Source organism: Echinops telfairi, unplaced genomic scaffold (genome assembly GCF_000313985.2).
Source record: "Echinops telfairi isolate 266 unplaced genomic scaffold, ASM31398v2 ScPeMD7_18;HRSCAF=68, whole genome shotgun sequence".
In the NCBI taxonomy this organism is placed as follows: Eukaryota; Metazoa; Chordata; class Mammalia; order Afrosoricida; family Tenrecidae; genus Echinops; species Echinops telfairi.
The window spans coordinates 32,919,372-32,932,229 of record NW_022103915.1 but is presented as its reverse complement, the minus strand read 5'-3'; the positions used below and the strand labels follow the sequence as shown (position 1 = coordinate 32,932,229).

General features: G+C 52.5%; 1 protein-coding gene across 5 annotated transcripts in view; it reads right to left on the bottom strand.

The window, feature by feature from the left end:
* Positions 1–1,661: 1,661 nt before the first annotated feature.
* The window catches only part of DPF3 (double PHD fingers 3), a 211,065-nt gene continuing 199,868 nt past the window's right edge, over positions 1,662–12,858 (bottom strand). For 4 of the 5 annotated variants that reach the window (XM_045287781.1, XM_045287780.1, XM_045287783.1 and 1 more), the window contains 3 exons: positions 11,798–11,910; positions 5,583–5,664; positions 1,662–5,101 (listed from right to left, as the gene is read on the bottom strand). In XM_045287781.1, the coding sequence (XP_045143716.1) occupies positions 5,031–5,101; positions 5,583–5,664; positions 11,798–11,910 (266 nt within the window). In that variant the 3' untranslated portion in view covers positions 1,662–5,030. Of the gene's footprint in view, positions 5,102–5,582; positions 5,665–10,759; positions 10,826–11,797; positions 11,911–12,858 lie in introns of those variants that run through there. The other variant, XM_045287785.1, reaches the window with a different exon arrangement.

Genomic DNA, 12,858 nt, shown 5'->3' with positions numbered 1-12,858 from the left:
AAGATTGGGCTAATTTGAAAACCAACGGCATCTTTGAGGGTGGGGCCAAGATTCCAGAAAGAGCAACACACTGAGCCATGGGGGGTGGGGGGGGAGAGAAAACTTTATCTACTCTACTGGGCCATGGGGAGTGAGATTGGCAGCCCCACCCCCACCCCCACCCCTCATTTCCCAGCCATTGGCATCTTGGGCTTGGAGAACAAGAAGGCCGTCCTGTCTGCCCTCCCTGACAGCAGTTCCGGCAAGTCCTCCGTTGCCCTAGGGCCCCAGGCAGATGGTGGCCAGCCCTCCAGCCCACAGGCCCCAATGGAGCCCATTCTTGGCTACCACCTCCCCCTGCGCCCCACCCCAGTCTGGACAAGGAGGCACCTCAACAGCTAGGTCAGAAAGTGGGGAGAACACCTTTCCCGTGGGTGTGGAGAGATACGCAAGGACCCTGCGGGGGACACTGTGCACCTCTTGGGCTAGGTGAGGGCACTGTTGCCCCTCTGCCAGCTTTGCCCTCGGAAGGCCACCAGCCAACAAGGGTCCCAGGGGCCTCAAGGAAGTGAGTCTGGCCCAGTGTCCCAAACTGGGCAAGTATTTACCCTCTGCCTTACCTGTGCCAAACCATCCCACTGTCCAAGTAGGTTGTGATAACTCATTTCCACTCTCCTCTCATTTTCATGCCAGATGTGGGACCCTCCCACAGTGGGAATCTCACATTGGCCTGTCTCCCTCCTCTCTGTCACAGACTCCCTGCTCTTAGGGGGCTGGCTCCTCTCAGCCCCCAGCCTCTCCCCTTCTCCTCCTCCTGCTTTGCTGGACACAAAGGTCTTTGACCCAACCCTCCGCCCTTTCAGTGGATGTGGGCTGCTCAAGAAGCCAAGCCCACTGCCATCAAGTCAGTTCCCACCACAGCCAGCCTCATCTCTCGCCCTCAGAACGGCTAGTGGGTTTGGACCACCAACCTTGCAGCTAGGTTGCCCAGTGCCCAACTGCCACAGTGCCACCCAGGACTCGTGGGGCCAATGAGAGGGGACACCACGGTGCTTCTAAAGGGAGTCGGCCTGGGATATCATGGCACCTCCAAGCCAAGAGAGCAAGATGGGGAGTGGGCACCGGGGAGAGTCTCAGAGGGGAAGGAGGCGGCAGCTGCCCAGGCAGAGAGTGGATTAGCACCCTGGACGGCGGCCATCAGGGCCCTGCCCTGGACAGCTGAGGGAGTCCATCCTCCCTGCACACACAGAGAGGGGGGCCTGGTGCTGTCGGTGACCTTTCTTCACTCACACGGAAGGGCACCGGTCTCCCAAACTTGCACCTCCGAAGTATTAACAGTCATCTCATTTTCTTCCTTAAAATATCTGAGCTTTGTCAGGGGAAGGCTGAAAGGCACCATGCTGTGTTCAAAGCTCAGGAACAAAATGTACCGGGCAGGCGGGTGTGTGACTCTCCAGGGTATCATGAAGCCATCATTGTAAAACCCAAATCCTCCTGCCACCCGAAAACCTGTTATCATCCAGCTGATGGAGGAACCAGCCTCCCTGCTCCCTGCCTCCACCCACCCCCACGCAGGCTCGGCAGTGCTGCCAAGGCAGAAGCCTGAGCCTGAACTCCCTAGAGAGCAGTGGCTGAGGCTGCCTACCTGGCCCCTGGGGCCATAGCAGTAGCAGTGAGCCCTGGGGCCTGAGAACTCCTGCCTGCCCCTGCAGTGCAATAAGTCAGTGGGGCCCTGAGAGCTGAGAGCTTTATCTCTGTCCTCATACAGCTGCCTGTGGAGGGCCTGGGGCTGGTGAAGTGATTCCGACTCAAGCTGACTCCCGAGGATGTCGGGGTAGAATTGTGTGCCAGGGGGCGGTTCAATGGCTGGTTTTGTCCCATCTGTAGATGGCCAGGCCTTTCTTCCAAGGTACTTCTGAGTAGATTCGAACCCCCAACCTTCCATTTAGCAGACAAGAATGTTCACTGTTTCTCCTAGCCAGGAGCTCCCTGGATTTACTATAGGCCCCAAAGGCCTACCTACAGGAAACAGAGTGGTCCAACTTCCAGTCCTGCAACTAACTGCACCCCCACTCTGATGGACACTCCCCTTCCTTCACAGCACCTGGATGGGCTTGGGAGCTTGTACTGGGCGACAGCAATGGTCCTCTCCACTCGGTGGCCTCTATCAGAATGACCAGACTGCTGTGGACGGGGACCTTCAGCATGCTTGCTGGGCCTTAACAGCATCCCCTCCAATAGCCCTGTGCAACCCCCACTTCCTAAATGAGGACAATAAGGCTGGAGAGGTAAATCGTTGGGCCCCAAGATCAACCAGTCAAAGAGTAGCAGCACTGGGCTTTAAACCGAGTCTTCAATCCCCTGCCCTTGAAACATCACAGATGAGAATCTCTCCAAAAGTCCCAGCCTGAAGCACCCACCCCAGAGTGACCCTTCGCTCCGCGCCCCAGACTCAAGCACAGCCACTGTGTCCTCGACCCGACCACAGGCAGCCTGGAAAACATGTCTTTGCAGACCCCAGTTTGCTGTGGAACAGGCAGGGGGAAGTATTAGCTCTATTTCACAGGTGAACAAACTGAGGTCTGGGGAGGATACATGAACCGTTCAAGGTCACAGTGCTATACAAAGGCAAAGGCAAAACTAAAACCCTTCTCATCCAAGTGCACCCTGTGATTCTGGCTCCTTTTCTGAGGCTCAGAGAACAGAGATCAATCTGAAGTTATCTGATGCCTTTCTTGTTCCAACCCAGGATGTGAGGAATGTCTTCCCGAGGGATGGCTTTGCGATCCCCACTTTCCAGATGGGAAAAGTTAAGGACTCCGAGGAGGGAGAGGATAGGACCGTTCTTCCTGGAGTAATAAAGGCACCCAGGAGCCTTCCCAGTGTCCATTCTGGAGCCCCGACCAGGCCCCTGCCCCCAGGCCCTGGCTTCTTCCTCCCTTGGCTTGCGAAGTTCACTCCCACCCTCACAGCTTCTGCTCAGACAGAGATGTGGCTGCAAACTGAACAGACCCCCCCACCGCTGGCACTGAAGTGGGACAGACTTGCACAGACTCCAAGCTGCGCCAGCAGGGGAGCCCCAATTTGGGGGGCTCAGGCTTGCCTTCTAACATTTTCTACTACTGTGGTATTTGGGAATATCTTGGTCAATTTTTTCCCCAAAAAATTCAATGAAAAAGACCTTCAAAACCAAGCATCAGACTTTGGGGACACCCCACATGGGAAGACAGAAGCCAGAGTTGTCAGGAGGGGAAGTCCCCTTGTTGTCCTGATGGGATCCCACCCCACTCCAAAAAAAAGGGCAGCTGATGTGCCCACAGGGCAACTTCCTGGATCCTCCTGGGCCTCCAGGACTCTAAACGGGCTCACCAGCCAGCGGGGCGAAGGGACTACTTTCCGCGGAAGAGAAAAAGGCATCTGGGCCTGCGCCCTGTCGATGAAATCACTGCGCCGCTCCTCACTCGTGCTGAGGCCAGAGGCCCCCGCGCGAGGGTGACCCGCAGCCCTGCCACCGGTCACTCTGCAAAGGCGTGCAGGAGACAGCTGCCACGCGGCTCCACCGGCTAAGAACCATCAGCACCCGGCCAAGCCCAGGAGCAAACCGTGCAGAGGCGGCCTGGCCAGCCTGTCTCTGGGGGCCTCTTCAGGAGCCCAGTGACTAAAAATAGCCTGGGCCTCTGTTGCAGGCCAGCGCAGTGCAGGGAAGCAGAGCATGCGTGAGGGTCCCCTTGCCGCGACCAGGTGATCCTTCCAGAAACGTGCCTGCTCCTGCGAGGCTGCCATTCTGAGACAGCCCACTCCAACACACGGGGCTACTGGAATCGGGGTCTCCCCACATCCTTCTAACTCGGGGCGTTTTTTGAAAACAAGAGTCCAGCATGTACAGGGGGAGCTTGGGACACAAGAGCAGGGGATTCTCGGTCACGGTCCCTGTCGTCATGAATACTCACACCAGCCTGATTATCCGTCTGGGTAACCATCACCTCTCGCTCATCCTGAAATCTCCGGAGGCAGGTCTCCATGGGCAGTGGCAAAGGGGGTAGGGAATCCGAGCGTCTCAATAATGATGGGCTTTCCAGAACCACCATGTTGTTATTCCACAGCCAGACACTTGACCGGGTGGCTGTAACTCAGCCTCCTTCCTGGGTCTGCGGTCCCACCAGGAAAAGCCAAGCCAGACCTCAAGGCCCAGGTCGGCTGGGAGGCAACACTGTGAATCTGCTGACTCGGTTTGTAGCCACGGCTTATCCCACCTCAAGGTCAAAGACCCACACAGCCTCCCCTGATGGACGCCTAAATCGACCGGCTGCAGTAGGACCCTGCTGTCATCCGCACCCTGTTCCCTTCCATCCTTTGGTGCCTCTGCTTCCCACCTCATCAGGTGACCTAACGCAGGGGGTCAGGACACCGCTGGCTGTCGACTGGGCGTCCCAGAAGGGCAACTTTTCCTGCTTCACTGAGGTCAAGAACACGAAGGGAGATTGCAGGGCTCCATCTTCAAGAGCGCCTCCAAGCCCGAGGTCAAAACGTTTCCAGGGGAGGTTTGTAACCAGCACCAACTTCTCCACAGCCACGAGCTCCTCTGGTAAGGGTTTAGGGGGAAGTGCCGGCCGCTTGCTGGAGGTGGATGGGCTACAAGAAGGCTTCTTAAAACACAATAAATAGGAAACACCAAACTACGCACCAGGACACATCAGTGGTCACAAATGGCTTCCCTTACCATGGGAGCCAGTGTTGGATGGGGTGGGGGGTGGGGGATATGGAGACAGTGAGAGGACTTCACTGAGAGGGCTAGGGCCGGAATTGTCCTGTTCCCAGTACATGGTCCTTCCGGTACACATAAGGAGGGGCTGGCTGAGGTGCTGAAACCTGTGGGGGGGAGGTAAGTGGACACCTCGTCCTCCTGATTTCAAGCGTCCGTGTCCCTCTGTGACTAATACTTTCCTTACAGCTGGTCAGTCTGGGTACATGGGAGTAGGGCCTCGATCTGGTGTGAGCTGAGCTCTGGGTCAGCCTCCCGGTGGCCAAGTCACGCTCCGAGACGCTGGGCCCTAGGCCTGGCAGCCAAAGGCTGAGGCTTTTTCTTTGAGCAGTTCCCAGCATAAGTGGCAGCTCCAGCTTCCTACAAGAAACAAGATGGGGTCAGGAGCAGCCCCTCTTCTGATCCCTAAACCCCATCCCGGGGGGCCATAGCTTACTTTCTTTTGACTTTCACAACGGAGAGCGCAAGACCCAGCATGGAAACGTGGGGGGGTGGGGGTGTGTCCAATGTCAACAGAAATGAAGTGCCGCTCAGCTAAGAGAGTAGGTGGCCCCGGTGAGAAGGCCGCATATGGTGCGTCTTCACCTCGCCCGTTACCTGGCCTCAGCCAGCTCGCCTGGAAGCTTCCACCTTCCCTCCCACTTGGCCGCATGTCTTCAGAACAGCTCCTTGGCCCTCAAGTTGAAAACTCAGCTGATTGAACCACACTTCAGATTCCTCACCTCTAGAATGGTAGTGGTCATACCGACCACGCGCCCAACTCCTGCACCATAGTGAGGGCTCAGTAAGGGGTAGGAGAAGTAGCTGCTGCAGTTGTTATTGTGGACCTCAGTGGCATTACCTTCTGGGGGCTCCGCCACCGGGGGCTTTAGGCAGTACATGTGGTAGCCACGGTCACAGTCATCGCAGAAGAGCAGCTGGTCCTGACGGAACAGAGCAGGAGACGAGAGACTGGATTATGTAGGGCAAAAGTCTGGCCCCCATCTGCTCTTCCAGATACATAGCTCTCAATCACGCTCCCTGCTCACCCCACGCCAGGCCCCATTCGGAACCCTCGCTGTCTTGTAGCATGCCTTGTGCTTCTCTTATACCTCAAGCAGCCCCCTCAATCTCTCCAGGCGGACAAAGCCCACCCCCTTGTAGGAGCCCCTGGGTGGTGCAAACGGCCCGATGTGTGACTGCTAGCCCAAGGGTGGTGATTGGAACTCCCCCCTCCACCCCCGGGGACACTTCACACGACAGGCCTGCCCATCTGCTTTCTCAAAGCCACAGCCACCGACAGCCCTCGGAGCAGCTCTCTGGTCTACACACAGTGGGTCACTGGGACTCAGAATCAACTTGGAGGTTATAGGCACCACGACCCCTCTTTGGGGCCCTGTTCTTTCTAAGAAGCCCTCGTTGACCACTACGTCAAGGCATCCCTGGCTCTTCCTGAACTCCAGTTGCTAATAGCTTGTTCCTCCCCACGGGTTGAATGAGAAGTTCATGAATTTTTTATAGCCCGTGATGATGATTTCATGTGTAGGATGTACTTTAGATGTTTCAGGGCCTTAGTTAAATTCCTCCCTACCTCACACGCCCTATTTGTGAAATGCGCAACAACTATACCTGGAGGAAGCAAACATGGCACCCGCAAGGCCAGGATCGCAATGTGTGGATTCTAATAGAAGTGGTGCCGAGCAGATAATCTGGGATGCTGAAGAAGAATTACGGCCTCAGGATTGGAGGAAGGCGCATTAACAACCTTCCGCAATAGGCAGATGACTCAACCTCGCTTGCTGGAAGTGAGGAGGACTTGAAGCACTTGCTGATGAGGATCAAGGATGGCAGCCTTCAGGATGGATCACAGCTCAATGTAAAGGAGACCCAAATCCTCAAACTGGACCAATAGACAACAGCATGATAAATGGAGAAGGGATCGAAGTTGTCAAGAATTTCATCTTACTGGGCTCTACAGTCGGTGCGCTTGCAAGCAGCATTCAAGGGATCAAAGGACACACTGCATCGGGTAAATCTGCTACACAGACCTCTTTAAAATATGGAAAAGAAAGGATGTTACTTTGAGGACAAAGGTGCACCTGACCCAAGCGATGATATTTTCCATCACCTCATATACATGTGGAAGTTGGACGTTGAATAAGGAAGACTGACAGAAAATTGACGCCTTTGAGTTACGGTGCTGGAGAAGAATACTGGAAGTACCAGGGACCGCCAAAAGAACAAACAAATCTGTCTTGGATGAAGTCCAGCCAGCATGCTCCTTTGAGGCTAGGATGAGACTTCATCTCATGGATTTTGTATCAGGAGAGACCAGTCCCTGGAGAAGGATCTCACGCTTGGGAAAGGACGCCAGGCTCAAGAATCAAAAAAAGAGTTAGACCCTTGACAACGATGGGCTCAAATGACACAGTTGGGAGGCTGGCCCAGGACTGAGCAGGGTTCCCAGTCAGAACCGATTTAACCAATTCAACGGCAACCCTGTTGTGTACAGGGTCCCGGAAGTCGGAATCGATTTAACGGCACCGAGACACTACAAGTGATGCCAAGTGTGTCAGCGTAACACTGTGCTCTGTGAGATTCCCAGTGACCGAATCTTCAGAAATAGGAGGCCGGCCCTTTCTTCCACACTGCCTCTGGATGGGCTCCAAACAGGTCTGTTAACTGTTTGCTCCCCCCAAAGCCCCCCCCCCCCCCGTTGACCATGTCATCCTATCCATCCTTCACCTCTCATAGTCTCCTATGCTCTGCACACTTACTTGTTTGTGGGAGCCTCGAGGGCAGACTGTATTCATCCTTGTATCCTTAGCTACATGAAGCTTTGGGTGAACATTTATTGCACCAGTGGGCAGCCTCCTGGCCTGCAGGGTTGGTTTTGCTTTCCTTCCCCTCAGCTGGCCCAAAGAATGCCTTGAAAGTATTTAAGGTACTGACTCATGAAAACCGGGAATGAATTTCAAGTCCATAAAATGCCCTTCACTAGCCCCAGATTGGTCATGTGAACCCATGGTGCTGAGAGGCCAGCTGGGAGTGGCCAAGACATGCCCAAGTCAAGAAGGCACGCCCCTGGGAAGCATACAGAATCCACTGTGGCCAGACACCCGGATGCTAGTGTAAGAGCCATACTTTGTGCCTCTTGCATCCAAAGTGTCCTGGTTTGTTTGTGACCCACCTGGTCCCTTTTTGATCCAATTCTCTTGGAAGAATTGATGGATTCACTGAGGCCAGTCATGACACTTATTTAATTCTTTGGGTTATCATTTGAGATCATCCATATTTCCAGGGGCTACCCCTTATCTGCCACTTTGCTGTACAGTGGTGGCTTTGTGAGGCTATGATACTGGCAACTCTGCCACTGGCCTTTCAAATACCAACAGGGTCACCCAGGGTGGGCAGAAAAGCAGCCCTCCAATGGCATTGGCATTGCAGAAATCTTCAGAGCAGTACAAGAGCAAAGAACAGGTCACTTGAAGACTAAGGTATGCCTGACTCAAGCCATGGTATGTTTAGTGGCTTCATATGCTAAAGCTGAATAATGAATAAGGAAGTTCAAAGAAGAGTGAGTTAGTCTATTGTGCCAACCTGGCCAATAAACACATGTGGGATTAATTGAAGGGCGGAGGGATAAATGGCTTGGTGAGCCTCGCCTTTCAAGTTCTCGCCTTTCAAGTTCTCAGGGTCTCTCGCTTTGTGATGGTCGCACCAGGGTGCAGCTGCCTTAGCACTTCCCTGCTTCAGTTTGCAAGGATCACTTCCTGCAAGACATCCCCAAGGAGAAGCCACATGGACCTACCCCGATGCAGCCCTGGGTGCTGGAGCAGCCATGTGGAGACTCCTGCCAGCGCTGAGATGTTTACACGTTCACTGACTTAGCTTTCCTCCTGCAATCGGCATCATTGCGTCTGCTTTGTGAGATGGAGGAGGACTTTGTGGACTGGTGTTGGACATATGGTTAATGGGTTAATGTTGGACTTGTGGGCTTAGGCAGCACTGGGTTGGGATGTTTTCTTGATGCATAGTTAACCTTTATATAAAACTCTTTCTTTTACATGAATTTCTGTGGATTTGTTTCTCAAGGGTACCCAGACTAATACAAAGAGCTTCTGCCTTTTGAACTATGGTATTGATGAAAAATATACAGTGAATATACCATGAGTGGCCGGAAGAACAAACAAATCACTCTTGGAAGCAGTATCGCCAGAATGTTTCTTAGGAGGGAGGAAGGTGAACCTTTGTCTCACATACTTTGGGCATGTTACCAGGAGGGCCCAGGCCCTGGAGCAGCACATCATGCTTGGTAAATTAGAGGGTCAGCAAAACTGGGAAAGACTCAATTAGAAGGCTGCAACCATGGGCTTACGCGTAGCAACAAGTGTGAGGGTGACACAGCACTGGGCCCTGCTTCATTCTGTTGTACAAAGGGTTGCCGGGCGCAAAGGCACCTCACTAGATGATCATTATTGTGTTGCTCACATTGTTCCAGCTTTAATGGCTGGACATTCCTTTGGGTTGGCACCTGTGTCCTTTAGACATGCCTTATGCTTTTCAAATAATTCCGTCCTTTAGGGCACCACAAGATGTTCCAAGCTCCTCTTGTGCCCGTATCCCCTGCCCCAGTCTTGACCTCAGCCATTTCTCCTTTTATTGGAGAATAGTTCTGGGTCAGCCCTCCCCGGTCCTCCCAAGACACACAGCTAAGAAGTGAATGGATATGTATTTTTATATTCTCTAAATTCAGCTAAATACTAGCTAATCACATGGACTAATGTTTCCAGAACCGAGTTGGATAGGAGTAGTGATTGTGGGCTGTCTTTTCTGATTCCTGATCTTAGTGGAAATGCCGATCGTGTTTCTCTAATACTGGCTTTTGTTCTAAGGTTGAGACGAGAAAGAGAAAAGAGCTTCATTTCATGACATTTAGACGATATCCCACAATCCCTTTTTCTTGAGTATTTTCAATCATGTGCAAGTTCTGAAGTCCTTGTTATTTTGAAAACTGATTTTTTAAAAGGTGGAATCTAGCATTCACCCTGCCTTTTCCATACGATACTTGCCTCCGCTTAAGTGCCTAGGGTGTTGGGAATGTTCTTCTTTATAGAATGACCCCAGCTAATAAACAAAGAAGGAGTTATAAAATAAGAATGTGATCATTTTGCAACCCCGGTGAAATCATTGGTCTAGCCAATGATCATCAATGGCGGCTAACTTCACAAAAGGAGAGAACCTGAGAATCATATATCTTCTTATGGAAGCACGCAAAACCCTCTATGAAGCCATCTTTCCAAATACGTAGACACCTGTGCATCTGCGTGCTTGTGCATTTTTATTTATATATACGTCATCTATGTCTATTTGATATAAGCTGGGCAAATGAATAGAGATCACAGAATTGGTGCATTTGAGTTAGGGTGTTGGTAAAATACTAAAAGCACCATGAACTGCCAGAAGAATAAACAAATTTGACTTGGAAGAGGTAGAGCCAGAGCGCTCTTCAGAGTGAGGAGGGAGAGGCCTCCTGGTCCTTGCTGTGGACATGCAATCCTCAGGAGAGACCAGTCCCTGCAGGAGGACAGGCTGCTTGTAAAGCAGAGGGTGACCCAAAAGAGGCAGATCCCTGCTGAGATGGATGCACATGATGGCTGCAACCCGGGGCTCAGGCCGAGCAACAACGGTGAGGCTGGCGCAGGGCCAGACAGAGTGTCGCTCCGTCGTCCATGGGGTCCCTAGGAGTCAGAGCCCACCCAATGGCACCCACCCCCAACAAGAACAACACATATGCGCACTCTTTCGTGTTACATATCACAGAGAGGTTGCGTGCCATCTGCATTATATCACATGAATTGTGTATAGATTACATATTTCTATTTTACATATATGAGTGTTTTTACAATTCGTGGAAACATTCTATTACCTTTTCATCCCTGTTCTCCACCAAAAAATTGCTGTTCTTTCCCATGAATGTGATCAAGTTTCTTTTATTTATTTGACAAGAAATAAAAGAGACAAAGGGAAATGTCAACCGCCACCTTAGTGATGCAGCCAGTAAAATGCAGTCCCGGACACTTCAATGAACATAGGATGGGATGTCTTCAATTCAAGGCCGAAAATAAAGAGGATGCAGAAGGAGGGGCCGGGAGAGGAAGAAAGGGTGAAGGAGAGAGAAGGCGAGAAACAAAGGGAAAATCTATGTATTAAAAGAAACTTTAAGACAGTGGTTCTCAACCTGTGGGTTCTGACCCCTATGGGGAAGTCAAATGACCCTCTCACAGGGGTCGCCCAGTTCATGACAGTAGTAAAATGACAGTGATGAAGTAGCAACGAAAATAATGTGATAGTTGGGGGTCACCACCACACGAGGAACTGTGTGAAAGGGTGGCGGCATCAGGAAGGTGGAGAAGCACTTCGTTAAGAGAACATCAGTTAGCTGCAAAGTAAGGGCCGTATTTTTTGAGCAGTGTTTACGTGGAAAACTGAACACGAAGCCCTTCTTCTGAGCTACATATGAAATATCTATGACTGGTGCCACACTAGGGGAGGAGGCGGTCTGTAGGAAATGCGCTGGGACATGTGTTGGTCGGCGTTCAAGCCGACGGTGGGGTATTTCTGCTTCAGGAGTCTCTTGCTACATGCTTGAAATTGTCCGTAACTCAAAGTGTTTTTGTTGATTCTGAATGTATTGCATGTGACATTTGGACCGACGAGATAGCGCACTCTGGAATCCTGTTTACACAGCCAAGCGCATCCCAACTCTAAGTCCGGTGACCACTGTCAATCATTGCTCTCGGCCAGGGAGCTGCTGAGCTTCAAGGTAAAAGGCAAGTGGCCAGTGAACCAGCCTCTGGCCAACACCTCCTGTGTCTCTGTCCCCACAGGCAAAGAGCACCTCAGGTCCTCATACTACGAGGCTCCCAAGGGTCCTGGGCCAGAGAACAAGGAGAGAGTCCTCCCTGACTGGTCTCCAGGAGGGCAGTGAGCGGTGAGAGGCCTGCCTTCCTCTCCACTCTACAAAGCCACTCTCCTTAGACGCCTCCCTCCCAGCACGGGATGCCCCAGACTTACATCATTCTCCGAGGTCCCACAGAGGATGCAGGATTTGCACTCGATGCACTGCCACTTGTAGGTCTTGACAGCCTCCGTCATGTTCAGGGTGAACTGCAGGCAGGTCGGGTGACCTGGAGGAAGCCAGAAACAGGAAGCCGAGAGCAGCATTAGGGCCAGAGGGTCTGACCTGTCACCCCTCAGCACCACGATCCAGAAACACATCTGTGAGTGAGTTAGAGTCTGATAGGAGGCTAACTCGGGACCTCAGCACCATTTCCTCCCCCATCGCATCAGGTCAAGGTCTAAGTGAAGAAAATAGACACTGAGGGTAGATGCCATCAAGCCCCCTGGCCCTCATAGCCAGTGTCCTCATAGGGCACTCCAGTTGATGAGGGCAAAAAGTGGTGATCAGAGGGAACCAGGAAGTACATTGCAGTGTGCACAGTCTGGGGCGGCACTGTGAGATATACCAGCATCGCCTCCAGGATGTAAAAGCTATTTGGAGCCGGATCTTCTTGTCCAAAAAAGTTTCCACATGGCCTTGGGACACAGGGAAGAAGGTCAGATGGATCACGCGAGGCTTCCCGGGACAGTGTCTGATTGCAGCATGAGGCAGTGCCATCTAGCATATCTGTGCCCGTGCCACGGAGCGAGCAAACGTTCAGGTTCTGAACAGTGCCGGGGCCGACAGAAGAAGTGTCCAGGCCAAGAGGGAGACAAAGTAGACTTTCAAAACAAAAGGCACACAATGGCCAGGGGTCTCCTCAAAAGATCGCTCACTGCTTCCAACTCTTTCCTCCATGCCATTAGCATTTAAGCCAGTTACCCCAACAGCAAGACAAACGGCGTGGCAGCGCACCACAACCTTTGAGCCCATAGTCCTAAGGGACCAGCGAGTGTGGCTCTGTTCTCTCCTCGGCCACAGCTCACCGCAAAGGGGGAGCCCGACAATGAGCGGGCAGCTATGAGCTGTAGAAAGGCAGGAAAGGCACGCTGGGATCATGCTCCGTCATCTCAGAGCTGTGAACCAGCCAGGAATCTCCCTCAAGCTCCCAGCACGGAGTCCATTGCTGACTGTC